Below are 25,253 nucleotides of genomic sequence, written 5' to 3' on the forward strand. Positions count from 1 at the left end.
GGTGTAGACGAGTCTGTTCTATTGTAGCTATGAAGATTGAAGGTTGAATGTTTAAGAGAATGAGTGAAGTGGTGAGGAAGGTGCAGCGCACGCTAGTGACGCGTCGGTTGCCCCACCAGACTTTTTTTGAGGCGACCCCGCCATGCGTCAGGCCTTTGGAAGAGCAGCGAGACGTCGCACTGTGACACAATCCCCGCCCATCCAGCATGGCGCCGACTGAAGACGCGTACCTGCTCCTGCCGGGCTCGTCAGCCCACTCCGACTTCCGCCTGCAGCGCCTGGCGCACGACATCGGGGCCAAGGAGGTGCGCGCCGTGTGGGTGCACTTTGTCAACCCGCTGAAGGAGCTGAGCGACGAGGAATTGAAGACGCTGCAGCAGATCCTGCACTATGGCGAGGACCCCGCGGCCAGCGACGCCCTCTCGCAGACGCTGCTCGACGCCGTGCACCGCGGCGGCGAGCCCACGGACGACCACACGGTCCTCTTCTACGTCTCCCCCCGCGCCGGCACCATCTCGCCATGGAGCTCGCTGGCGTCCATGATCGCCCGCACCTGCACCCTCGAGCACGCCGTCAAGCGCATCGAGCGCGGCATGGTGCTGGCCGCCACCTTCGACCGCACCCTCGCCGCCGACGAGATCCCCAGCCGCGACCAGCTGCACGACCGCATGACGCAGACCATCAGCCGCACCGCCCCCAACCTCAACGCCATCTTCGGCGAGAGCGAGCCCGCGCAGGCCACGATCATCAGCTTCGACGAGTACAGCAGCGCCCAGGCCGCCCTCGAGCACGCCAACCGCGAGCTGGGCCTCGCCATGGACAAGTCGGAGATGGACTACCTCGTCGACGCCTACACGACCGAGCTGAAGCGCGGGCCCGTCGACGTCGAGCTGTTCATGTTCGCCCAGGTCAACTCGGAGCACTGCCGCCACAAGCAGTTCAACGCAGACTTCACCATCGACGGCCTGCACAAGCCCTACTCGCTGTTCGGCATGATCCGCAACACCCACCAGAAGCACCCCCAGCACGTCGTCAGCGCATACAGCGATAACGCCGCCGTCCTCAACGGCGAGGAGGCGAGCTTCTGGGCCCCCAACAACCTCACCGGCGAGTGGAACGGCACCAAGGAGACGGTGCACATCCTCTGCAAGGTCGAGACGCACAACCACCCCACGGCCGTGTCGCCCTTCCCCGGCGCTGCCACTGGCTCCGGTGGTGAGATCAGAGACGAGGGTGCTGTGGGACGCGGCTCCAAGCCCAAGGCGGGTCTGGCCGGTTTCACTGTCTCTGATCTGCTGATCGAGGGCTTTGAGCGGCCATGGGAGCTCCGCGACGTCGGGAAGCCTGGCCACATCGCGAGCAGTCTGGACATCATGCTCGAGGCACCACTAGGAAGCGCCCAGTTCAATAACGAGTTTGGTCGACCCTGCACCATCGGCTACTTCAGGACCATGCTTATGCGTGTCTTCACCAACGAGACCGAGTCGGAGATTCGGGGCTACCACAAGCCCATCATGCTAGCAGGTGGTGTGGGGACTGTGAGGCCACAACATGCCCTGAAGGACCCTGACATCGTGCCCGCTGGCTCCCATCTGCTCGTCATTGGTGGGCCTGCCATGCTCATTGGCCTGGGTGGTGGAGCTGCATCGAGTGTCCAGTCTGGCGAAGGCAACATCGACCTCGACTTCGCGAGCGTGCAACGAGGCAACCCTGAAGTCCAGAGGCGAGCCCAAGAGGTCATCGACACGTGTCGATCAATGGGCGACAAGAATCCCATCCTGTTCATCCACGATGTCGGCGCGGGAGGCCTGTCAAACGCGCTGCCAGAGCTCGTGCATGACTCAGGACTCGGCGCCATCTTTGAGCTGCGCGAGATAGACAACACCGACAAGAGTATGAGCCCGCTACAGATCTGGTGTTGCGAGGCTCAGGAGCGTTATGTCATGGCGGTCGGGCCCAACGACCTCGACCTATTCAAGCGCATCTGCAACCGCGAGCGCTGCGGATACTCGGTTGTGGGAGTTGCAACCGACGAGCAGCGCCTCGTACTCACAGACAGGAACTCGACAGACCACCCCAAGCCGATCGATCTGCCGATGGAGACATTGTTTGGAAAGGCTCCAAAGATGTCCCGTGTAGTCGAGTCTCGAAAACTCAGACTGCCTGCATTCGACAGCAGCTTGTCCATATATATTCCAGACACACCCAAGGACGGCCTGATCGCGGAGGCTGTAGACCGCGTGCTCACACTTCCTTCTGTCGGTTCCAAGAACTTCCTCATCACTATCGGTGATCGAACTGTAGGCGGTCTCACCGTCCGCGACCAGATGGTTGGCAAGTGGCAGGTTCCAGTGTCTGATGTGTCGGTAACAGCTACATCATTGCTGGCTGGTGTCAAGACTGGCGAAGCAATGGCCATGGGCGAGAAGCCCACACTTGCACTCATCTCACCAGCAGCGTCCGCCAGAATGGCCGTAGCCGAGTCTCTCATGAACATTGCTGCTGCAAGCTTGTTCGACAGGTTGTCCAGAGTCAGGCTATCTGCCAACTGGATGTCCGCCAGTAGCCATCCTGGCGAGGGAGCCGCTTTGTACGAGGCTGTGGAGGCAATTGGTATGGATCTCTGCCCTCGATTGGGCATATCCATCCCTGTTGGCAAGGACTCTATGAGCATGAAGATGAAGTGGTCGGACAACGGCGAAGCGAAGGAGGTCACGGCACCCATGTCACTGATCATCACTGCGTTTGCGCCTGTCGACCGCACCGACCGAACATGGACTCCTGCCCTCGAGCGATTGGAGGACGTTGGCGAGACAGTCTTGCTCTTCGTTGATCTGGCAGTGGGCAAGAAGCATCTTGGCGGATCTGCTCTTGCCCAGACATTCGGCCAGGTTGGAGACGAAGCGCCTGATGTCTACGACGCCAACATCATCAAGGACTACTTTGACGCACTTGAGCAGTTGCATGAGTCTGGCATTGTACTTGCTTATCACGACAGGTCTGATGGTGGTCTGTTCACGACACTTGTCGAGATGATGTTCGCTGGCCGATGTGGGCTTGAGATCATGCTCGATGGCGTTGCCCGTTCAAGCGAGCCCAAGGACATGCTCGAAGCACTCTTCAATGAGGAGCTTGGTGCGGTCTTCCAAGTCAGAAAGAAGGACGAGATTGCATTCAACCGCTGCTTCGCCACTTGCGGCCCACCACCTGGAATGATCAAGAAGATTGGTCGCGTACCAGAGGCGTCGAAGCAGCAAATCTCTGTTGCACACGGTTCTCTGGTTCTCTACAGAAACACTCGTCAGAAGCTGCAGCAGCGCTGGGCAGAGACTTCATACCGCATGCAAAAACTTCGCGACAACCCTGTGTGTGCAGACGCCGAGTTTGCGAATATTCTCGACGACAAAGACCCTGGTCTGTCTTACAACTTGACCTTCAAGCCTCAAGAAAATATCCTTCCATTCAAGACCACCATCTCGTCAGCCTTCACATCAAAGCCACGCGTGGCTATCCTGAGAGAAGAAGGTGTCAACGGCCAAGCCGAAATGGCCTTCGCTTTCCACATGGCTGGCTTCACCGCGATCGACGTCCACATGACAGACATCATCTCCGAGCGCGTCTCGCTCGCCGGCTTCGTCGGTCTAGCCGCCTGCGGAGGATTCTCATACGGCGACGTCCTAGGCGCGGGACAAGGCTGGGCTAAATCCGTCCTACTGCACCCCACCACACGCAAAGAGTTCCAGACCTTCTTCCAGCGCCCCGACACCTTCACCCTCGGTGTATGCAACGGCTGCCAATTCCTCTCCAAGCTGAAAGAGCTCATCCCCGGCGCAGACCTCTGGCCAAGCTTCGAGCGAAACGCAAGCGAGCAGTACGAAGCGCGCGTCTGCATGGTCGAAGTCATCGACCCGCCCAAGGGCAGCGCACCCCAATCCGTCTTCCTGCACGGCATGCACGGGTCCAAACTCCCCATCGTCACCGCCCACGGTGAGGGCCGCGCACACTTCTCCTCCGCTGGCGCGTCTTCCTCGCCCGAGGCCCTGTATAGTGAAAATCTCGTGGCGCTGCGCTACGTGGATAACTACGGTAAACAGACTGAGATGTATCCGCATAACCCCAATGGCTCGCCTATGGGCATCACGGGCGTGCGGTCGGCGAGTGGGAGGGTGCTGGCGCTTATGCCGCATCCTGAGCGCACTATTTTGAGGGAGGTCGGGAGTTATATTCCTAGGGAGAGGATGGAGGAGTGGGGGGAGTTGGGGCCGTGGTCTAGGATGTTTAAGAGCGCGAGGAGGTGGGTTGGTTAGTGTGAGTGCATGGATGGATGGAGAAGATATGAGAGTTGGGGTTGCATTTTAGGTAAGGATGGTTGGCGTTTGTGGCTTTGTTCGCTGGGGAAATCTTATATTAGAATATTTTGGATGGGAGGGGGCTAGGTGACAGGGAAAATAGTATGTGTTATGATTTTAAGGAAGTGGTTCTTTCTACTACGCGCGTGCCACACAACACTGTTGTTCAAGATCCCAAGCACTTTCGCCTCATCAAGAAAACGTTATATACCCCCGACGCCCAGGGCGAAAAAAGCTACAAGCCAACAATCTACACACTCGGAGACAATTCCAGTCGCCAAAGCTCCGACGACAAAAATACCGCATCTTGTCTTACCCGCGCGGCCTTGGCTTCTCAATACTCGACCGGTGAGTGAGGGTGCGTGTTCTGTCGACGAGGAGGTTTTCCGTTCTAGACAAAAGTGGCTGCTGTTTTTCGATGGAAATCATCTGACGAAGTGAATGATTAGTCTAGGTGCGTTTTCATGGAGGTTGGTAACTTGCATTATCGAGTACTAGAAGCGCGTGCGTGGGCTGTGCGCGCGGAATGGCATGTGCAGCTACCGGGGCAGATGATCATATTACGCTGGTGTAAAGATGTGGTGTTTGTGGTGTTCGTTATTTTCATGGAGGTATTTCGTTGTGTAGGATCGTGACAGATGTATTTATAGGAGTTTAGATTACGGATGCTTCTCCTTACTTTACTTGTGTGATTTGAGGATTTTGAGTTTCTCAGATGGGAAAACGCAGCGATATAGGCAGTAGATAGCTTTTGTGTTGCTTCATTGGCAGTTTGGCTGTTGAGAAAAGCTGAATGTGAATCGAGTTTCTCGTCAACAGCGACCAATACGCGTTTTATACTTGTTTCAGTTGTTAAGATAAAGAACAGTGCAGAATAAAACTTTATATGATACACGGCTTGCTGGTACGTTTTGAGGAGCCCGCAGTCACGAAGGCTTCAACGCCGTAGGTCAACTAACGATGCTTTGTAGGTCATACCGAGCGACGAAAGCTGTGATTTCGTCTGGTCCTACTGGGGACAGTGGCGAAGCGAAAAACAAAGAACGCTACATTTAAATGACGACAACAAGGGGTTGGTTATGGTTTTATCGACGACGTGCTACAGCGGATGATTGCAGATTATACTATTGAACAGCTCAAAACGCGGCAAAAGACCAACGAAGCAAGAGAAATCATCGCATGTCTAAACAGCAAGCACGCTAAGACCTCCATCACTCGTCACCCTCTTCCTCACAGTAAGTGGTATCAGCTTACCTGTGCCCTTTTCCAGCCCTCCATTTTCGTACATGCCCAACACCGCGTTCGGCGAATACACAAGCGCAGTGCCAGTTTTGAGGCATTCAATGGCTTCCATGGTTGAGTGGTGTTCTTCTTGTCGCATAGGTATGTGACGTTTGATAGCGGCGAACCATTCTGGGCTACTAAATCGGTGGATTATCGTGATGGAGCATAGGGCGATGAGATCTGTTAACAACGTAGGCTCTTGTGTGGAAATTACAACGCGGACACCGTAGTGACGCTGCAAGCGAATGGTAGTGAGGAGTGTCTCGTTCAGCGCTTTTGCGCCGGGGGTTGGGCATCATGTACTGAGATTGGTCAAACTTGTTTCTGACGTACCCGCCCGGCAATCCGAGGAAAAACATTCCCGATGACGGCGATCGAATAAGGGAGTTTTGCACGTACCTTATGAGCCTCGTCAAGCACAACAATCTTGCCGGCCGTTCCTGATCGGAGATAACTCTGCAGTCCGATCCGGAAAAGAATGCACGCCGTGTTTGCATCTACAAATGGACAGCTCATGTCCATAACAGCTACTTCTCCCTCCTCGAAAACCAGATCGGGGCAGCTGTTATTCATATCTAAGAATGATTCCAGCAGATCCAAGCGCATCTGCAACATGTTGACCTGTGCTGGGTTGAAACGGCATTTTTTCAACCTGGCTTTGAAATCGGTGTAGTTGAACGCTCCCCCATCGGTTGCCATCTGTCGAAGAATCTGTGTCACGGCGGCCATATACAGAGGCGTATCGTTTGACTCAGCGACATTCATCAACGTGAGCATCGTATCGATGTCCAGATTCCGAGGTTTTAGCTTGAACTGCGAGACAACCACGTTAGGAATCAGAAGGTACAATCTAGAGATTTTGACATAGTTGGATGGTGCCACCCAAACGTGGACTTTCTTCACATGAGGGTGATTGGGGAACTTCGGATGTGGCGTTCCCAAGAAAGCTGCCTCACTGATACTGAAACCCGAGCCATCACCTCCAAACTGGCTGTAGCTGAATACCAGCGCAGAAAGCGGCTTCTTGAGACGCCCAAGTTGCGAAGAGGGTATGAGCGCATTCTCGAGAATGCAAGACGCGGTATGGCTCTTTCCACTGCCCTGGACCCCGCATATGAAAGCCGAAAACGGCACGTTGGTATTGAGAAAGACCTTCTCTTTTTCGTGAGAACCCAGGAAACCATACTGTGGTAGAACGGAGCGGTCTTCTCCTCGTATGACACTCGCGGATAAGAGCGGTGCATCGCGAATCTCATTTTCCACTTCACTGATGATTTCGCCTTCTGTAGAATCTTCTGCAAGTAGCAGGTCCATGAGACTGTCCTCACGGGCATCGAATGAACAATCCGAGTCGCTTGAATCGATTCGAGTCGCTTCTGTGTCACTGGAATGAACAGTCTGTCTTGCGTTAGTCGAATAGCTCGAATAGATTGAATGATTCGGGAAGAAGCAGAAGTCTTGGAAGAGAAAAGAATAGATGTCGAGTATGCCTTGGTTGGTGTCAAAACATCCATTGACTTACTTTGTTCCAGTCATTAGCAGAAGCCTGTAGCTGACTCACCTTTCTTGCGAGAAGATCACTCTTGGACGTGTTCTGGTCATCGGATATTCTTACGTCCTTTGCTGTACCATCGTCGGTTGGAAAAGTAGCATGTTGCGGTGATGTAGAAGGACTCAAGCTATCTGCAGATAGTTGTGATGTATCAAAGGCATTGACTTGAATGTTTTGTAGAACACGGTCGGTTGAACTGAGTTCAGTTGTAGAGTTTGACTGTGCAACCTGACTGGTATTGCTGGCCGCCCTATCATGAAGGTAAACCCCATCGCGATCAGGGTGGAAACTATACTTATGTCCAGGCTTTTGAAGTCTTGAAGGTATTAGCAAGCAGTCAACTTACACATTATTATTGTCTTACAAGTTTACTGCCTGACGAATGAGTGTCTTTTCCACGGTCGGGTGCACACTAATTAGATCAATTTTGAGGTATTCTAGACCGTAGAAATCTCCAGTTGGTGTGAAGCCGTGCTCCAGATATCGTACATAAACCACGGCCTCTAGACTATCATCCAGTCTTGCCTGGGCAAGCGTGCAAGCTGGGGCTGGAGCGTCCAGCGTTGAAGTTTGCGACATCATAGACGCTTGTGAATGGTGATCGTTCTTGGACACTGTCAGACCTATGCCCAGCAACTCCGTGCTGTGTTGGTCTCTTACTTCTGCCCTAGTATTTATTTAGCAAAAGTCTTAGAAAAAGAGCAAGGTATATACATCTCAACAAAATGACTGGTTGTTGGCGTAGCCGTCTTCGATAATGGCACAGAGGTCGTTTCTTTGTCAATCCTGAAGATCATAAGCAGGTTTCCAATATATAGCTAAGCCATGCTGGAATACTTGATGATTGCGTTGTAAATGGCCGCGTCGTGGCCAGGACACGTCCTCTCCAAATACTTTTGAAACTGCCCCAAATTCGGGTTGACGTCTGGTAGCTCGTTTTCCTCGCCGAAATAACGATGATGTTCTTCTCTTACCCAGTATTCGACTTCATCAGGCGTCATGACATCGAATTTCGATGGTACGAGCGACTTGCACTCGGCGGTTGAACGAGGGATCTATCGTCTTCCAAATGAAACTTACCAAGATACTTGTAGGTAGAGTCTTCAGCTTTGCGTTAATCCATAACAGCTCTTTGAACGATTATTATGTGGTGTGATTCGATACCCGCTAGAGGATAGTTCGTATTTCTCCGCTCTATCCAGCTGTTATTTCGCTTTTGCTTTTTCTTTCTTGAAACGGTCGGAAGTCTCTCCAATCATCGTAAGCATCGTGACTCTTTGAGCCCTCATAGTTCTGGTATGACGACAGCTCAACAAAGGCAGAAGCACGTTGCCAATTGCGGGCAGATTCCCTACTGGCTCTGACTAGATGGAACACTTGTGTTCTTACCAGACTTGTCAACTCAGCTGTCACAAGTTCTCTAACCGTACATACACAATACCCCTGAAATGCATTGTATACTTGATTAGTTAAAGAGGACTATTAGTGTGCCAGAGCATCCGATCACGAACCCTTGCTCATCCCCGTTGCTGTCACTATCGTCACCGCGATGTATGCTTAACAATTTTATTTATTATCATGTAAACTATGGTACCGGAACTCTGTTGGAAAGGGTTGACAATAATATCAATCAAAGTTTGATACTGACCCAAGATACCGAGACAGGTGTTTTAATCATATCTGTAGACAACAAAATTACGATCAGATGTGCGGGGTATTTTACTCATGAAGCAGGACATCCCAACAACTGTGGGGGCTGTTTTGCTTTTTGCGCCTGAGTACAATTTTCGGGCTCTCAATGATTTCATTGTTCCCTTTCAACGCCAAGCAATTTGGGGCATTGTGTGTCTTGTGTCAACATCTCTTGGCTTGAGCAGGTGGCTACTATTCTAAGCTAATCGAATACTAGGGCCGTACACACCGGACGATGGGATATCGTCTTCATGGTGCTAATGACACATGTGTTTGTACAAGGAAACAGGGTAAAGGGCGATAGCGACAGCATCATGTCCCTAGCGAGGATCGTAAAATGGTAGCAGAGATTAGACAAGTGACAATTTCAGGAAGATTGAGGTTAGATCATCTGTGCCATGGATATTTCACACCTTGAACTACTACGGAATGTGTCATGTATCATCAGTCAAGTGTATTGTTCAGTTGAGAAAAGAGATTGGAATACAAAGAAACATCACTGGACTATGATTATGAACCCAACAAATGAGAACCGGGAACAAGTTGTCGCAACACTCGTTGAAATAGTTCAACGGTTGGACGACATGAGTGCCTCAATATGTTGATTGAAAGCTTGGAGATCGCTTATGGTAAAAACCGTTGGTTCTCATGGAATTGATACAGTAAGCAAACAAACAGTAGAATCCTAAGACCTACTTCAAAAATCGAAAGACCAAACCAAAGTCACTCATTGGTAGATAGACGTGTGAAATCTCTCTGGTTGCGATTGTGCAAAGTTAACCAAGGTTCAAGATGAACAGTTGTTGAGGATTTCGGGGTCGCGACCAAACAGAGGTTTGTCAAATGTTTGTGCTAATTATGTTGAGTGCGGTCTCCAAAAGGCATCTCATGCTATTAACGCCTTAGGTACTGGTGTCTTATTGTCCACCCCTCTGGACTGTTATGCTTCCGGCACCTCGTCCGCCCACGGAATACTCGACTGCGCACCCGCCTTCTGCACTGTCAGTGACGCTGCTCGATTTGCATGTGCAATCGCCGCATCGAGATCAAAATCCGCCTCCTGAGACATCACCTTCCAGCGTGCTACGGCCACAGTGTAAGCACCTGTGAAAGTGTCACCTGCTGCTGTCGTGTCGACCACCTTGACCTTACGTGCAGGAACGATACGACCGGGCTCCCCACTGGACTGCTGCTTTGATGTCTTATAGAAAACACCTTCCCCACCGAGAGTGATGATGACGTTTTGCACTCCCCGAGCCACGAAAACAGCAGCTACTTCATCCCACGACGGAGGATTTTCGATTCCAGAAAGGATCGCAGCCTCGGTTTCGTTGACGATCAGATGATCTAGTCCTTGGTAGGCTTCCTCCGGTAGTGGGATGGCGGGTGCGGGATTGATGATAGTTTCCACACCTTTCTGACGCGCTGTTTTCATGTTGTGCAGAACCTTCCTTCACATCAGCATCCCCCGAGAAAGCAACAAAAGAGAACAAGCAGGATACGCACCACATCCAGCGGCAGTTCCAGCTGAAACAATGCTACAGTCGCATCTCCGTCCACAAGATCCTCAACCTGTACATCTCCGTTCGCCCCCGGACACAACATAATCCGATTCTCCCCCGTCCCCGTTTCCACAATGATGACTGCAACCCCCATCTTCTTACCCTTCAAGATCTGCACCCTGTCCGTATTCAGCCCATCTTTTTGCAGACTCTTCAAGAAACCCTCGTGAAACTCATCATCCCCTACTGCACCGACCATGCGCACCTCGACATCCCCCTCTCCGCCATTCTGAGCTTGTTGCTGCGTCCTGGATAGACGTGCACATGCTACAGCCTGGTTAGCGCCTTTCCCGCCGAAGCCAATGTCGAAAGACTCGGTTGTGAGGGTTTCGCCGCCGACGGGTACGCGTGCTGTGCGGGTCACGAGGTCGACGTTGAGGGAGCCAATGACGGAGATGACAGCCCGGGGTGAAGACATGGTTTTGGTTTTGGTGCGCGTGAATTCGAAGGTGGGATGACGATAGGGCTTTGATTCGAAGTTTAGCGGCTGCGCTAGCTAGTGTGGGGTTTTGTGGAGATGTTCCTCTACTTCTACTTGCAACCTCAACTCAGTTTGTTAAATAATGGAGTGAATCTTCCCTCTAAGACTTCTACTTCTACAGCTTAGCTTCATGATTGGTGAGACTGAGTTGTAGTGCGGTCAATAGTCTCTACAAGACAGAGAAGGCCGCTTCTTATCTTATTAACCACCTGAAGACTTATGTAGGCTCTCTTGTTCAAACGGCTTGACAAGCTGGGAAAAAGAGAATAGATCAAATGTAACAGACGAATATTTTTGATATTATCAGCAAGATCATCAGCATCGCTAATTCTTTTACTTTCTATTCCCGCAATAACAAGTACAAATCGTCACAAACGACAAAAATTTACAACAAATCCAAGAGAATACAGGGTATCACGACATCTCTATGTTGTCTATCCCATTAAGTTACACGGTCAGCAAGACGGGAACCTATCTCAAATGTGTCAGCACAGCTGTGAAACCCTGCTACTCCCCAATCCGAAAGAGAATTACAAAACATAGAGTACTAACAGTATTTAGGCCTCCTCAAGAAGCTGCAATTCTACGTGCACATGTCCTTTGTCAGCGCGCGGCAGCCTAAACAGAACGGAGTGAGGTGAGACGCAATGAGCCGGCTTTCCGACAAGGCCGACGACAAGTCATCAGACATAAATATCACGACCTACTTAAGTAATTAATCAATCACTCCCTCTAAATCAGCAATTGAAAGTCCCTTCGAATAGCAGATTCACCTACCTTATACAAACAACACGTCCAACCACTATCCCTATAAACCATCTCCCAAGGACCAAACATGCAAACCTACCTCACCCAACTATTCACACCAACCCGCCAACCAACCGCCCCCCCTCTACCTGCCCTAGATCCTCCTCCAAAATGTCGTTTCCGCCTCGACAATGACACTTCACATACCCTTACACTCCCCGACGGGCGAGCCCTCGGCTACGCACAATACGGCTCACCAACAGGAAAGGCGATTTTCTACCAGCACGGACTACCGGGCTCGCGACTCGAAGCAGCAACGTACCACGACCTAGGCCTAGAACTCGGCGCGCGCATCATTGCCACGGATAGACCAGGTATGGGCTGGAGCACGCCGTACGCAGGACGCACACTGCTCGACCACGCCAAGGACGTGGAATATCTTGCTACACATCTGGGGCTGCGAGAATACGCTGTTCTGGTACGTACGTCAGACGTGTTTGATGTGTTGTTAATCTCATCTATGTGCTAACACCATCGAGGGTGTCTCAGGAGGCGGTCCCTACGCGCTCGCCCTTGCCGTGGCCCTACCTCCAACCCAGCTAAAAGCTGTCGCCCTCGTATGCGGCATCGGACCGCCGGACATTGGGATGCGCGGCGCGGGCTGGGTGCATTGGCTAGGCTTCACCATAGGATGGCGTTACTCGCCCAGCTTTCTGCTGCGCTGGTTTTTCCAGCGCGACCCCATGGGCCGCGTTGACTTGAGCGACGAGCAGCGTCTCGCACTCATGCTGCGGCCGTCGAATGTGAGCGCCATCACGCACGACAAGGATCGCGTGCTCATGAGTGACGAACATGTTGTGCGATTGATGCTGCGAACGACGCGGGAGGCGTATACGCAGGGGTTTGAGGGCGTGCGGGAGGACGGGAGGCTGATTTGTGTGGACTGGGGTTTTTGCGTTGAGGATGTGCGGCCGGATCTGGATGTGCAGTTGTGGTATGGACGTGAGGATACGTTTGTTCCGCTGAATCATGGGGAGCAAATTGCTAAGCGGTTGGGAGGGAGGGCACGGCTTAGAGTGGAAGATGATACGCACGCGAGTATCTCTATGAATTGGAAGAGAGAGCAGTTGGAGGGTCTGATTAGGGCGATATGAGGATTGGATTGCGTCTGGTTAATGTGCAAACGAGATTTCTACTTTATGGAATGGAAACTTTGGCTCCTTCAAGAAAATAGAGAATTTGCAAGTAGTGTTATAAGCTCAGCTGTGCAGAAACGTTCTTAGCCTTGCTCGTTCCTTACCTCTGATAAGATGACGGGCTCGATCGACAAGAGCATGTAGTGTTCCAGCATGAAGGACGTGTATAATACAACAAGGGGGAAGTCAATGATAGCTCTTCGTAGACGGTAATGCAAAGTAGACTCTGTGTTGAGATTAACGTTAGACACGCAGATGTCATTCAGGATGCTTAACACAGACAACAACACGTACTAGGACAATAGTGCCACAAGAACCCTAACAATGTTTACAGAAAGCACGTTGTCAAGGTGTATACTAGGCTTTTAGAATCCTGTCTTCTTCAGGAAGTTCATCCAAGCCGGTACATCTACCTGAGTAAGAAATATCAAACTTGGACTTCGGAACTAGTCTCTCTACAGGTGGCACGTGCTGTGTGGATTGTATCGTCTAGATATTAATGTATCGTGTAAATTCTCATCATGATGGAGGGACCTTGCTGAAAGTTTTATGGCAACTTGGTCAAGAACTCATGGGTAAAGTCAACAAATATTATCAAGGGCTAAACCTTGGAAAGAAGAAATCAACGACTGGAACACACAAATGAATCTGGGAATCTGGGCTCACGAGAATTCCAGTCCCAGGGTTGGGTACATGCATCTCCACCAGACCAGAGTGTTCTCGGAAGGACCATCACCGAACTCATCACGAAGTTTCATAAGACCACGAGGATTGAAAAACTCCACGCCTTGATCGAAAAGCGGAGCGTCGAAGCCATCGCCGAACAGATTATCCAAGGTATCAAGGATGCGGATATATACAATGTCCTGAATCGACCCAAGTTCACGTCCAAGGAGTTGACTGACGCGGCCAAACACAAACTCGATGGCAACGATCCTGTCAAACCATCTGGGGACGTTGCCGGTGTATACGCTTGATTCCACATCTCCAACGGAGTGGCACCTGGATGGAAGCAAACCGCAACCTATGGTTACATTGGTAAGACCGAGGCGGGCTATCATGAGCGTAACAAAGTCTACTCAAACTTCAGGTCGCCTCTGACTTAATGGTCAGAAGCGTATCAAGCCTGATTTTCAAGCTCATGGTGTGCTGAGAACCTTACTGTGGTCGGCTGGTATGAAAGTTTTGCTTTAACTACTATGTTCACATTTAGTCTACCCTGTTTGTAGAGTACATGTCTGTGACCTCGTACTAGTTCTCCGTGGAAGGATCGACGAAGCTTACTTTTGACATTTACATTCAACTGAGAGATTTCGTACACAACATATTCCAGAATATCGCCATCGAAGCGTCTCCAGCCCTACAGAAAAATATCGTGCCAAATCAACGCGTCCAGAAGCGCTTTGAAGCTTCCACGACCCACGCCAAAATGTCGCAATCGATTCCCGCGGAAACGTCATGACCGCACTACAATTTTTCAACAAAGCGTGCTCTCGATCTTCCCATTTCAAAGCACAAACATCCAAAGAACACACAATGCCTCTGTACAAACTTGACACGTTCTTTCGCATAAGAACAGCCGCTGATACCCGATCTTCGCATCACACCGGCCCTTCGTGACACCCTGTGCCAACCTGCGCCTGCCAACGCGTCGGACAGCTCAGCCCCGTCGATAACCCCACCCCCGCCATATTAAGAGCTTCGCTTGATCCCTCCAGCACGCCATCGCTGCTAGATCCCAAAACGAACACCATGGTCCAGGTACGCGTCTCTTTGGCCTCACAGCTGTCCTAATGCGGTATACTGTTTATAATTGGAAGGCTGGGATGTGGATAGGGCTGACAATGATGTCATAGCTTGAGTATTCAGTCGAAGAGCCGCTGAATCGCGAGCCCGAGTTGGAGACATTGGTTTCGAGGTACCAACACGCTCACGTGGGTTTGAAGAAATGCACGTAGAGCTGACAGGAGGTGCAGTTTCATAACTCAGCCAGGCACCGGTTACGATCGCAATCATGGTCCTATCCCACACATATCCACTTCCACACACCGCGTGTCAGTCTCCGGACTTGTGCATGATGGACTGTCCCTCAGCGTCGCGGACCTGGCGTCTTTACCACAGCACTCCGTTATCTGCGCGCTGCAATGCGCAGGTAACAGACGCCACACGATGCGCACAAAGCTCAAAGAAGTCAACGGAATCGACTGGTTCGACGGCGCAGTCATGAACTGCAAATGGACAGGGCCACTCCTCTCAGACGTTCTCTCACGCGCTAAACTAGACGTTGAGAAAGAAAAGTGGGAAGATGCACACGTCGCGTTCGCATGCCATCAGACGCCCTGCCAGGACGACGACTTCTACGGCGCATCGATACCGTTGTCACGCGCCATGGACCCAGGGAGTTCGATAATCCTCGCGCTGCAGATGAACGGTGAGCCGCTACCACCCAACCACGGCGCGCCAGTGAGGGTTGTCACGCCTGGGATTGCAGGGGCTAGGAGCGTGAAGTGGCTGGATCGCATCACTGTGCAGATGTGCGAGAGCAGTAGCTACTACCAGCAGCACGACTACAAGATCCTGCCCCCGGAAGCGGATTCGAAGGAGAAGGCGGAGGAGTGGTGGGGCAAGGTCAGCGCGCTGCAGGATATGCCTATCAACAGTGTTATTGGGGTGCCAAAATCCGATTCAACCGTGAAGCGTGACGAGGATGGCAGAATACAAGTCAAGGGTTATGCGCTACCGAGTGGTGCCGAGGGACCGATTACCAAGGTGGAAGTCAGCGTTGATGGAGGGAAGACATGGACGGATGCGGAGTTGATCAAGGGCCAGGACGAAGCAGAGGCGACAGAAGCAGACTTGAGATGGGCGTGGACGTTGTGGAATGCGAAGGTCAAAGTCGACGAGGGTAAAGACGTAAGGGTACTGAGCCGGGCAACAGATAAGAGTGGCTCTACGCAGGCCGAGCATCCCGTGTGGAATTTCAGAGGCGTGGGTTACAACGGTTATGGGGAGGTGTCTGGGCTGGAGGTTATATGAGAGGAGGCATGCGGAAAGCGTGTGAAAATGTTCTAGATTTTGTCTTCTCCATCAGCGTAGCATTAGCCAGCTTATATGACCACGCTTCGTAAGAAGCTCACATCACATCTCAAACTCCCGTATGCCATGCCTCATGATTCATTCATTGCCGTGGTTCCCACGTGCCATCAAAGCCCCAGACTCTTCCTCACGTTGCCCCTCACAATCTTCTCATACTCGGCCCTCCTCTCCCTCCACATCCTTGCCGCATCCACGTTCGCCGGACTCTCATCGTTCGGCTCAGCCAGCATACTCATGACACTGATCAGTATCTTCTCAACGCTTTGGATCGGCGACCAGCGCTCAGACGCCTGTTCGTAGTGCAGTGGATCGTCGCCGGGCGGATGCAGAATCGATATGCAGACTTCGCCGTTCGTGTACACTACACACTCGCGTCAGCAAATCCGTTGTCATTTCTCAGTCTCATCCCCAACAACCCCTCCCTTCGCTCCCTCCCACCGTTCACACCAGACTAGCAACTGGAGAAGCACGACGCACCATTCGGATGCCACATGTCGGTGACGAACTTCATCTTGGGCGGCGCAAGCGGGTAGTCCTTTGGAAACTTCAGCTCTGCAGGGAAGATACCGCCCTCGAACGGCGTGTCCTCGGGCCCTTGGATCAGCGCCTCCCAGATGAACATGTCGTCTTCGCTGACGGGGCCGGCGGTTATGCCTTCTGGCGGGTCCGAAGACAGGGATTTGTATTCTTTGAAGAGGCGTTTCGAGGCGGAGGATGTCATTGTGGGGGTCGTGTGCGTGTAGTGAGTGGGTGGGTGGACGGAGACGGATCGTGGGTGTCTGTGGTGGAATCGGATCTGTGGATGATGTGCGGGGAGGATTTATATGGTGGAGCTTGGTCGCGGATAGTGGCAGGGAACAAAGCGCGTGGGAAATGTGGGTAGGAGTGGATGTAAACGTGTTCGAGGTCTTTGATGTGTTTCGTGGATGGAGAGCGTCTGGTTCCGACACGTCGGCTTTCATGACGAGTGTCGCGGCCCGAGCGCCTGTGCACGTGCGTAGGACATCTCCATTCAACCTCACGACCGCGTTCATCTTGTCATTTTCGCTATTTGCCAGGCGGAAGATATTCAGATGCCGAAATAAATGTGGAAATTTAATCATTCGCTTGCAATGTTATGTACATGAAAATGCCTATCCGTTCTCCGCCCCTGTATTACACCATACTAATCACCTTTACATCCTCACCCTGCTGGCTCCTGAATGAAATGCTTATACTCGTCCTTCTCTGAATACCATCTCGCGTTGCGTTTCCATCTCCCAGCAAGCCGCCTTCGTCCCTCAGACTCGCTTGCTTGAAATGAACGGGCACTTCCACTGCTATCCCCAAGTCATGCGTGTCCGATTCATACCTAGTTTGCAGTTCGGAGTCGTCATTGTCCGGAGTACCGCCGCGCTGTGCAACGGATCGCTGCGTCATGAGGGTTGTGAGTTGCTTCTCTGCCTCAATGGAACCGATTGTGAGCCAATTTATCACCATAATGCCCCAGGAGACTACAGGTTGTTAGTTTCCATCGTGTATCGTGCCCCATGATCATTTCCCATGAAAAGTAGAGAAAGTGATGAGCAAGAGGAGTGGGGAAACATACTGTCTAGCACGCAGAGCGTCATACAAATCCAAGCCTGTTCTCTCCCCTTCATAATGTAAAACTGCGCCATATTCGCAACCGTGGGGAACATGACGAGCGCACTCCCCGTCAAACTCTTCCACAACAAAACCTTGATGTGGTTATTCATTGGACCACCAAACCCGGCGCCTTCCGTAGTTTGCGTCTGACTCTGCTCTTGCTTCTTGATCCCATTGCCAAAAACCCCCTTCACGCTCAACAAGCTGCGGAGGTCAATCACCGGGCTCAGCAACCAGAAGAACAATCCCGTCAACATGAAATTCACACCGACGTCGAACGACAGCAGCGGGAAGCTAACTTTTGACGGGAGGCCAATGCGGCATTTACCGTCAAGTTTGCTCAGTTCGACCGTTGGCGACAAATACCCGATAATGGCAATGGTACCAAAGCCGCCCAGGAGGATGAACATGCCCGCTAACCAAATGTGGTCTTTACGGCGCGGGAAGAAGGGCGCGCGGACAACACGGGCGCGTTCGAGGAGAAATATGTATCTACACAACGAATATATCAGTAACGTAGGCGCAAGGCAGCACACTAAGAACAACGCACATGGTGAGTTTGTTGCCTGTGTAGAAGACCAGGCAAATCATGGCCGCGGAATAGCATAATTGGTGAGTGCGCAGGTTCTGCCCTGTCTCTACAACCGTAGCGCAGAAGACGAAGCCGAAGCCGAAGATGAAGAGGACAAGCACGAGGATGGATGTGAAGGTGCGTTTCCGTAAGATATTATTTTTGAGGGTTTTTACTCTTTGTCCTGTGTAATGTCAGTATGTTCCTCCGTGAGTGACTATGTTGCAGTTGAGTGATACTCACCAAACAATACACCTAGTAATATTGCACAGAACAAACTGACAGTATTGAAGATTGTTCGATCGGTGCTTGTCCCCCCAGCCACGAACGAGCGGCCCGTGTCAGGGTCTGTGATAATGATACGACTCTCATCGCGAACATGCAAGCCTGCAGGTTGACTCAACGAGACAGTGGCAAAAAGCGGTACCCACAAGAGCCCGGGTGTTGAGTACATATCGACTCGCGGTTCACGGAAGGATATGTTGTGAAGGTCAACGCGAGAGCATATGAAGTAAGAGTTTGATAACTTGCTTAATGATGGAGGGAGAGTCTTCTCAAACAGTCGACGAAATTAGAGTCGCTCCCCATGCCTTGCCTTCTGACACCCACCATAAATGCATCTCATCAAGCAGAAATATGGTTAGCAAGCCACGTCTAACGTAGCCCAGCATTAGAGTAAACTTTCGAATGTTGAAGATTTGGAAGACAGGCCCTAACGGCGTTTTAGTGCGAGTCATCACTGGCGGAGAGATTACCGGTTGGTTTGCGCCAACTCCACACAACGGCGGATTACATCGCCGGATCATTGAAGTGTTGAAACTTCTTAGTAACCGCACTGATGCCTCGGATGTTGTTGCGTTTGGCGGTGGCTTCTCGTTGTTGATCGTGGGGCTCGGCCGGCTACCGGCAGTCACGGATCTGTCGATTAGGCTGGGCCATGTCCCAGGCTCATGTAGGATTTTGCAGACCGTATCATGTCATAGACTGGTCCTCGAAAACCGACCGAGATTATTGAATGGAGGCTGTCGCACTCTTCTACGGCAAGCTGTTACAGAGTTTGCCTGAGTGTCACGTATATGTTAATAAAGGTTGACGTAACAGGACCTCAGTCGACGACATAACCGCGAACCAATACCTAATCAGGAAAGCGTGAGCCAACGATGGGCAGGTTCACCGACATGTTTTTGGACGATGATCCACGTTCAAAGTGGCTTGTGTCCGCCGAGTCCATTTTCCTCGGATGCAGCTAGTCAGGTCCCAACAATGAATCGAGACCAACGGGTGAGGCGATCTCGTTCCGCAGCCACGATCCCACTTCCCCGCCACGAGCGACCCTGAACATCGGGGCGATTGCAACATGGGACCTCGTACTCAACGGGTTGCCACACCCGCCTCTTGTTCGCCTACATCGAGGCTGAAGATGCTTTTGCCAAGTCCACCTTCACTCTCTCTGGCCTTTTGCGGTTATCAATGCTCGGCTGGTCAAGTCATGATCTCACGTGGCTGCTTTCTCAATCCCTATTCCGACTCGGACTCCACCTCTTGAACACAAACTCCCTAAGCGTATACCTCTTGAGGACGGTCCCGATATCGACTTTGAACCCACCACCCATGCTCTCCTTATCCCATGGGGGAGGCACTTCAACGTAGACCAGCACCAGCGTTTTGAGAGCCTGTGTCTGTACACGATGCACGCGGTGGAACCACCACCAGTCGTTCTTCTTCTTTTCTGCAAGACGTTCTGGAGTCTCCGACCAGTACGGATGCGAGTAGGAAGGTACAATCGTAATGGCAAACTCGGCGTGATGAAAAGCCGGCCCGCGGATGTAAATTAGATAGTCGATTCCGAACTTGATGCCAGGGCGTACAACCCAGCCCAGGGAGCGGAAGTGATGGAAGACGACGTATCTGAGAAGGAAGTCGTTATCTGGGGCGATAGATGGAATGTACGAAACGGCGGGGTCTAGTTGGTGTAGGAGATGTTGCGGTTGGTGGGCGGAGTGGAGACTGAGTCCCATTTGTTGGGCGAGTTGTGAGGGGGATTCGGAGAATGTCGAGTGCGCGGAGTACAGACGTACGAGAAACCAGGCGGGGAGCGGATAGCTGCCCTTCGTTCCGTTGACGACTTCGAGAACCCCTAGAACGTATGTGAGGAAGAAGGCTTCTTCGAGGGTGAGCTGGAGGTGCTCCATATCTTCGATTTCGGCTTCCAGGCCCAACTTCGCTCCTTGCGATGGCGTCTCGTTTGCGGTGGTTCCGTTGACTTCGGATACGGTAACATCGCCCTTCGTAGTGTCGATGTTCCCAGCCTCGCGAGAGGAAGGAGTTTCTTCATCAGACTCAGAAAGCTGACCGTCCTCTACCAGTTTGCCAATGGTCTCATCTGGAGCAAGCTTCCCCTCTTGTCGCAACTGCTGCTCAATCTCCTCCCGCTGAGCCCTGGCCCGCTCCAGCTTGAACTGGTTGCGAACTTCTCGCCGTGATAGCGTGACTTCTGCGCTCGTTTTCGACGCCTCGATGCCTCGCCTACGCTTCTCAGCGATCAGCCACTGCGGTTCACTTCTGCTGAGTGATCCTTTGCCCCAGAAGCCCTGTTCCCACAACGCTCGTATCGACTGAGGATCTGTAATATGGATGGATTGGGTTTCTGGCGAGAAGTACGCTTTGTGGATGACTTTGTGTGAGTTTGGTGACCATAACGAGTGTGACAACAGGTTGACGGCGATCCTCACAATAGAAATCGGATTATGTGGGATGAACGTTGGCAACGGGTAGACGTCAAGCGGAAGTGGCTTGGCGTGAATTTCATTATAATTAGGTCGCATTTGACGCGGTTTCCTCGGGCCGCCTTTCGAGGTGTTGTCTACATTTTGTGACGCCGCACTGTCCTTCGCCTGAATATCTTGACGTGACGCTTGCACTGGGTGCTGGTCGTCGACAGCCATCTTGCTACCTCAAGCCCGCTGGAAATGATCTGTGCTAAGATGTCAGCGACGTTCGCGCATATAGCAACATGCGCAATGTTCGTGTGGTCCAGATCAGATACCGTTGTAGTCTATCAAAATTGAGAGCAGCAGAGAGCGACCGACACAAGCAAGTGAATGCTTGCACCGGCGATCTTATGTAAAAAATTGAATCATCATAAGGAAATGTTGTGGAGAGGACGATGTACTTACTTTATCGCCCAGCTGTCACGATGTCTTGTGCCTGTGGTAGATCAATTAGTCTGTAGAGCATGTTAGCGTTGGCCATGCATCTTCTTGAAACGTATCAATTGCAAAACACTGATCAGATACCGTTGTAGTCTATCAATATTGAATGCAGCATAGAGCACCTAACGCAAGCAAGTGAATGATTGCGCCGGCGATCCTAGGTGAGAATTTGAATCATCACAAAAGTGGAGGGAAGGACAAAGAGAAGCACTTACCAAATGACAGTCTCACGCGTAGGTCGCACATGAGTGTTGCGCGACTTGGGAGAGCGGTGGTGGAGGTGAGATTGAATTTAATAGAGCCCGAGCGCCCGGAGAAATTCGCGGGCCGCTGTATCGCCCCATTGGTCCATGTGCTATGGTTGCATGTTCCGATGCATATCGTCAGGATCTGGAGCCATGCTGAGATCTTATGATATTTTTTCTGGACCAATGCCTAGGTAGACGAGTGCAAGGTTTACATGCGATGTGAGAGGACGCTGCGATGACGTAATCACGTCCAGCTGGAGCTTCAGCTCTGAGCAAGAGAAGACCTTTCGTTTAGGCATCAACTCTCGTCTCCCAATTCGCAGACCTAAACGTTTGCATTGCAGAAGCTTACTGGAGAGCGCGCGAATAGTAGAACAGGTCCATCTCAAGATGCTACCAGCAGCACGATGGTCGCTAAGACTGCCTCGACTGCCTCGACCACATATTCGAACATTGGCATCGCGTGTCACACCTCCACCACCAGGACCTCGCGGCCGTCTACCAAAACACACTCCCCCGCAGCGGAGGGAGCCAGCAAGCTCGTCTAAACAGTCAGACAGCGAACCTGCATCGTCCAATACCCCCAACGAGCCCGCGCAAGATGCCTCGAGCCCGCCCTCCAAGGTCGAGGCTGTGTCAAATGCCCTCGCGACAACGCCCGACTCAGAGAACAACCTCGTGACTCCCGTCTACATGCCCGAAGACCCGCATGCCGTCCTCCGCGAAACCCACCCAGCGATGCGACTGCTCGACAACTCGGCCATTGTCGTGCAGCGGCAGCTGGAGATGATGAACGTGCTTATGGGCTTCGAGCAAGCGAATCGCTATGTCATCATGGACCCGCACGGCACACACATAGGATACCTGGCAGAGCAGGAACACGGTGTGGGCAGTGCCGTGGCACGACAGATGTTCAAGACGCATCGCAGTTTTACCACGCACGTCTTTGACCGGGAGGAAAAGGAAGTGCTGAGGTTCCACAGGCCCTTCAGCTGGGTCAATTCGCAGATACGCGTCTACGATGCTGTGGGCAAAGATGGTGGCGCCTACACTACCTCTAGCAGTCTGCAGGGCACGAGCACGAGCAGCGTGGTGAACCAGACAGCCGCCAACGTCTCGAACTTGGCACTACGCGACATGAGGATCATCGGTAGCACTGAGCAAGAGTGGGCACCGTTGAGGAGAAAATACAACATGTACTTGGCCAGGGACCTTGAGGCGGTAGCTGCCACGCCACAGATTGCGTCCGGCGACCTGCCCCTATCTAGCTCAAAAGCTGTCGCGATAGCAGAAGGCGACACGAGAGAAGTCGGCATGCTGCAATTTGCACGCGTGGATGAGCAGTTTCTCTCGTGGGACTTCAGCTTGATGTCAGAAGACGGCCGCTTGATAGGCTCCGTCAACCGCAACTTTGTAGGCTTTGCACGAGAACTATTTACAGACACTGGCGTATACGCCCTCCGCATGGACGCTGCGGGTATCACGAACGACCCATCGCCCCCCACCCCACAGAGTGGCATGACTCTCGATCAACGTGCCGTCATGCTTGCCACCGCCGTCAGCATCGATTTCGACTACTTCAGCCGCCACAGCGGCGCAGGTGGTATGGGCATGTGGCCTATGTGGATGCCATGGTTCGGCGGCGGCAGCGAAGCAGCTGGTGGCGCCGCGACAGGTGGAGCAGCAGCAGGTGAGGCTGGTGCAGGGGCTATTGGAGCCGCCGGCGAAACAGGCATTGCGAGTGAAGTTGGTGCTGCGGCGCGAGGACTCGGGACCACCGAGGGAGCAGCAGTCGGTGCTGGCACTATGGCAGGATATGAAGCTATGCAGAGGGGAAGACAACAAGGAGACGACCAGTCACCGCAGGCTTCTGATCCGTATCAGGCTTCGCCTGAGCAGCCCTCCGGAACAGGGCAGGGTGGCGACGACGTATGGGGTCAGACAAAAGACCCTTGGGCAGACCAGGGGAGCCAAGAACCCGGGCAAGACTTCTGGGGTGGTCAAGGTGGTCAGGGAGGTGATAGTGGCGGCGGTGGTGGTGGTGATGGAGGATCAGACTGGAGTGACTGGTTCTGAGGGGAGTTTGTATGATCATGACTTGTATCACCACATTGTTATATAGCATGGAATAGCTTTGCATAGCACAGCGCAACGTGGATACTAGAGTAGCTGGTCTTAGACGCAACTCTGCGTTGTAAAGATCAAGCTTTGCTGAGCGAAGTCCACTTTCCCCTCGATTTCCCCAGATTCGGCAGCCAACGATTCAGCATATTCTCCGAAGCTTGGTCTTACCCCGCGTGCAGTCCGTTCCTTCCTTGCAAGGTGCAAATATCCCGAAATGATGGCTTCGGCTTCAATTCTTCCGTTTCGCCACATCAATGTCATTGATCGATGACAGTATTTCAACAAAACCAAGGCCAACAGAGAAAACAACTGACAAGAAACTCTCCACGCCTTCCCGCCCACCATGCGCCTCAAAACAACCGTCTGCGTTTCCCTAGCGGCAACCACGCTTGCAAACCCAACGCGCCTCAAAAACTCAACCTTCAACTGGCACACCACCAAATCTGTCATCGCCTTCGGTGACTCCTACACCTATGTCCAGGGCCTCCAAGGCCACATCAACTACACCTACATCAACGACAACTTCGACCTGTCCTTCACGCCCGACGAGCTCTTCTCAGATCGTATCGTGCAGAACGCGACACTTAACACCGCGTCGGGCGGCCCAAATTGGGTCGAGTACCTGACTGGCTGCGGCGTCGCAACTGGGCTTACAGATCCGCGCAAGTGCAAGACGCAGCTATGGGACTTCGCCTACGCAGGTGCGGACGTTAGTGTCGAACTCACGCCGTTGCACTGGAACCACACGGTCAGCCTGGAGAAGCAGATTGAGCAGTTTGTCGCATATGGGGACCCCGCGCTGCAGAGCGTTGTACGGAAAAAAGACGCGTTGGTTGCAGTGTGGATTGGGATCAACGACATCAACGACTTGATCAAGTTGAGGGGTAAGAACACGAGTTTTACGCCGCTGTACGAGCAGATCCAACGCCAGCAGTTTGGGCTTATGGAGAAGGTGTACGGGCTGGGGTATAAGAACTTTTTGTTCATGAACCTTCCACCGTTGGATAGGGGGCCGAGCCCGAGTGTGAATGCGTCGCTTGTCGAGACGTTTAACGACGTTCTGAAGACCCACGCGGATCAGTTTCAGGCTGAGCATCGCGATGCGAGTGTGCTGCAGTTCGATGTCAATACGGTGCTGAACGGGGTGTTGGATGACTACGAGAAGTATGGGTTCAAGAACGTGACGGCGTTTTGTCCTGGCTATAATCAACCAGATATCAGGACGAACCCAGAAAAGTACGGTTGTGGTGAAGGGTTGAGCACATATTTCTGGTACAACTCAGGGCACTTGACGTCCAGAACGCATGAGGTGTTCACAAAGACATTGAGGAAGTGGCTGGTGTCGAAGAGTGGGCGATAGGGGGGTGTCGCTGCCAATGTCAATCATTGCCTTGTAAGATACAATAATCGAGTGAACTGTTACTGCTACAAAATGAACAATAACATTATGGATAATCCCGAGGTTGAAGAAGCTTGGATGAAGGTCCGCACAAGTATGAAGATAAATTGTCAC

General features: G+C 52.2%; 10 protein-coding genes across 10 annotated transcripts; 5 read left to right on the forward strand and 5 right to left on the reverse strand.

The window, feature by feature from the left end:
- The first annotated feature begins 168 nt into the window (after positions 1 to 168).
- Positions 169 to 4,480, forward strand: P153DRAFT_369999 (phosphoribosylformylglycinamidine synthase-like protein). The gene has a single exon (XM_033668915.1). The coding sequence runs from the start codon at positions 207 to 209 to the stop codon at positions 4,305 to 4,307; it is 4,101 nt and encodes a 1,366-aa protein (XP_033519720.1). The 5' UTR covers positions 169 to 206; the 3' UTR covers positions 4,308 to 4,480.
- Positions 4,481 to 5,262: 782 nt separating this feature from the next.
- P153DRAFT_425759 (uncharacterized protein) lies at positions 5,263 to 6,947 on the reverse strand (the record flags this gene model as incomplete). Its single annotated transcript, XM_033672564.1, has 2 exons — positions 5,263 to 5,895; positions 6,033 to 6,947. 2 exons carry the CDS (start codon positions 6,945 to 6,947, stop codon positions 5,533 to 5,535), a joined length of 1,278 nt encoding a protein of 425 aa, XP_033519721.1. The 3' UTR covers positions 5,263 to 5,532.
- Positions 6,948 to 9,374: 2,427 nt separating this feature from the next.
- Positions 9,375 to 10,879, reverse strand: P153DRAFT_348373 (ribokinase-like protein). The gene is made up of 2 exons (XM_033666204.1): positions 10,384 to 10,879; positions 9,375 to 10,324 (listed from the first exon to the last, which is right to left on the reverse strand). Exons 1-2 carry the CDS (start codon positions 10,855 to 10,857, stop codon positions 9,818 to 9,820), a joined length of 981 nt encoding a protein of 326 aa, XP_033519722.1. The 5' UTR covers positions 10,858 to 10,879; the 3' UTR covers positions 9,375 to 9,817.
- Positions 10,880 to 11,437: 558 nt separating this feature from the next.
- On the forward strand, positions 11,438 to 12,998 carry P153DRAFT_370002 (alpha/beta-hydrolase). The gene is made up of 2 exons (XM_033668916.1): positions 11,438 to 12,145; positions 12,207 to 12,998. The coding sequence occupies exons 1-2, from the start codon at positions 11,756 to 11,758 to the stop codon at positions 12,819 to 12,821; spliced, it is 1,005 nt and encodes a 334-aa protein (XP_033519723.1). The 5' UTR covers positions 11,438 to 11,755; the 3' UTR covers positions 12,822 to 12,998.
- Positions 12,999 to 14,395: 1,397 nt separating this feature from the next.
- Positions 14,396 to 16,177, forward strand: P153DRAFT_370006 (sulfite oxidase-like protein). The gene is made up of 3 exons (XM_033668917.1): positions 14,396 to 14,624; positions 14,720 to 14,781; positions 14,840 to 16,177. Exons 1-3 carry the CDS (start codon positions 14,616 to 14,618, stop codon positions 15,897 to 15,899), a joined length of 1,131 nt encoding a protein of 376 aa, XP_033519724.1. The 5' UTR covers positions 14,396 to 14,615; the 3' UTR covers positions 15,900 to 16,177.
- On the reverse strand, positions 16,067 to 16,680 carry P153DRAFT_389496 (ubiquitin-conjugating enzyme; the record flags this gene model as incomplete). The annotated part of the gene is made up of 2 exons (XM_033670850.1): positions 16,067 to 16,320; positions 16,437 to 16,680. 2 exons carry the CDS (start codon positions 16,678 to 16,680, stop codon positions 16,067 to 16,069), a joined length of 498 nt encoding a protein of 165 aa, XP_033519725.1.
- A 434-nt stretch (positions 16,681 to 17,114) lies between these two features.
- P153DRAFT_389497 (uncharacterized protein) lies at positions 17,115 to 18,610 on the reverse strand (the record flags this gene model as incomplete). The annotated part of the gene is made up of 4 exons (XM_033670851.1): positions 17,115 to 17,452; positions 17,548 to 18,077; positions 18,136 to 18,340; positions 18,400 to 18,610. 4 exons carry the CDS (start codon positions 18,608 to 18,610, stop codon positions 17,115 to 17,117), a joined length of 1,284 nt encoding a protein of 427 aa, XP_033519726.1.
- A 1,057-nt stretch (positions 18,611 to 19,667) lies between these two features.
- Positions 19,668 to 21,614, reverse strand: P153DRAFT_378806 (uncharacterized protein; the record flags this gene model as incomplete). Its single annotated transcript, XM_033669828.1, has 2 exons — positions 19,668 to 21,083; positions 21,600 to 21,614. The coding sequence occupies 2 exons, from the start codon at positions 21,612 to 21,614 to the stop codon at positions 19,668 to 19,670; spliced, it is 1,431 nt and encodes a 476-aa protein (XP_033519727.1).
- A 163-nt stretch (positions 21,615 to 21,777) lies between these two features.
- Positions 21,778 to 23,904, forward strand: P153DRAFT_370011 (Scramblase-domain-containing protein). The gene has a single exon (XM_033668918.1). The coding sequence runs from the start codon at positions 22,007 to 22,009 to the stop codon at positions 23,690 to 23,692; it is 1,686 nt and encodes a 561-aa protein (XP_033519728.1). The 5' UTR covers positions 21,778 to 22,006; the 3' UTR covers positions 23,693 to 23,904.
- An 81-nt stretch (positions 23,905 to 23,985) lies between these two features.
- Positions 23,986 to 25,150, forward strand: P153DRAFT_370012 (carbohydrate esterase family 16 protein). Its single transcript, XM_033668919.1, has one exon. The coding sequence runs from the start codon at positions 24,084 to 24,086 to the stop codon at positions 25,098 to 25,100; it is 1,017 nt and encodes a 338-aa protein (XP_033519729.1). The 5' UTR covers positions 23,986 to 24,083; the 3' UTR covers positions 25,101 to 25,150.
- Positions 25,151 to 25,253: the final 103 nt, after the last annotated feature.

Source organism: Dothidotthia symphoricarpi (genome assembly GCF_010015815.1).
Source record: "Dothidotthia symphoricarpi CBS 119687 unplaced genomic scaffold P153scaffold_20, whole genome shotgun sequence".
In the NCBI taxonomy this organism is placed as follows: Eukaryota; Fungi; Ascomycota; class Dothideomycetes; order Pleosporales; family Dothidotthiaceae; genus Dothidotthia; species Dothidotthia symphoricarpi.

Bases quoted from the DNA above. Each gene is read 5' to 3' on its own strand.
- P153DRAFT_369999 (XM_033668915.1), top strand. From the start codon at position 207: ATGGCGCCGACTGAAGACGCGTACCTGCTCCTGCCGGGCTCGTCAGCC.
- P153DRAFT_348373 (XM_033666204.1), bottom strand. From the start codon at position 10,857: ATGTCTTCACCCCGGGCTGTCATCTCCGTCATTGGCTCCCTCAACGTC. The intron at 10,325-10,383 runs GTGCGTATCCTG...ATGTGAAGGAAG, and splicing joins TGGAACTGCCGCTGGATGTG to GTTCTGCACAACATGAAAAC.
- P153DRAFT_370002 (XM_033668916.1), top strand. From the start codon at position 11,756: ATGCAAACCTACCTCACCCAACTATTCACACCAACCCGCCAACCAACC. The intron at 12,146-12,206 runs GTACGTACGTCA...AACACCATCGAG, and splicing joins TGCGAGAATACGCTGTTCTG to GGTGTCTCAGGAGGCGGTCC.
- P153DRAFT_370006 (XM_033668917.1), top strand. The intron at 14,782-14,839 runs GTACCAACACGC...CAGGAGGTGCAG, and splicing joins TTGGAGACATTGGTTTCGAG to TTTCATAACTCAGCCAGGCA.
- P153DRAFT_370011 (XM_033668918.1), top strand. From the start codon at position 22,007: ATGCTACCAGCAGCACGATGGTCGCTAAGACTGCCTCGACTGCCTCGA.
- P153DRAFT_370012 (XM_033668919.1), top strand. From the start codon at position 24,084: ATGCGCCTCAAAACAACCGTCTGCGTTTCCCTAGCGGCAACCACGCTT.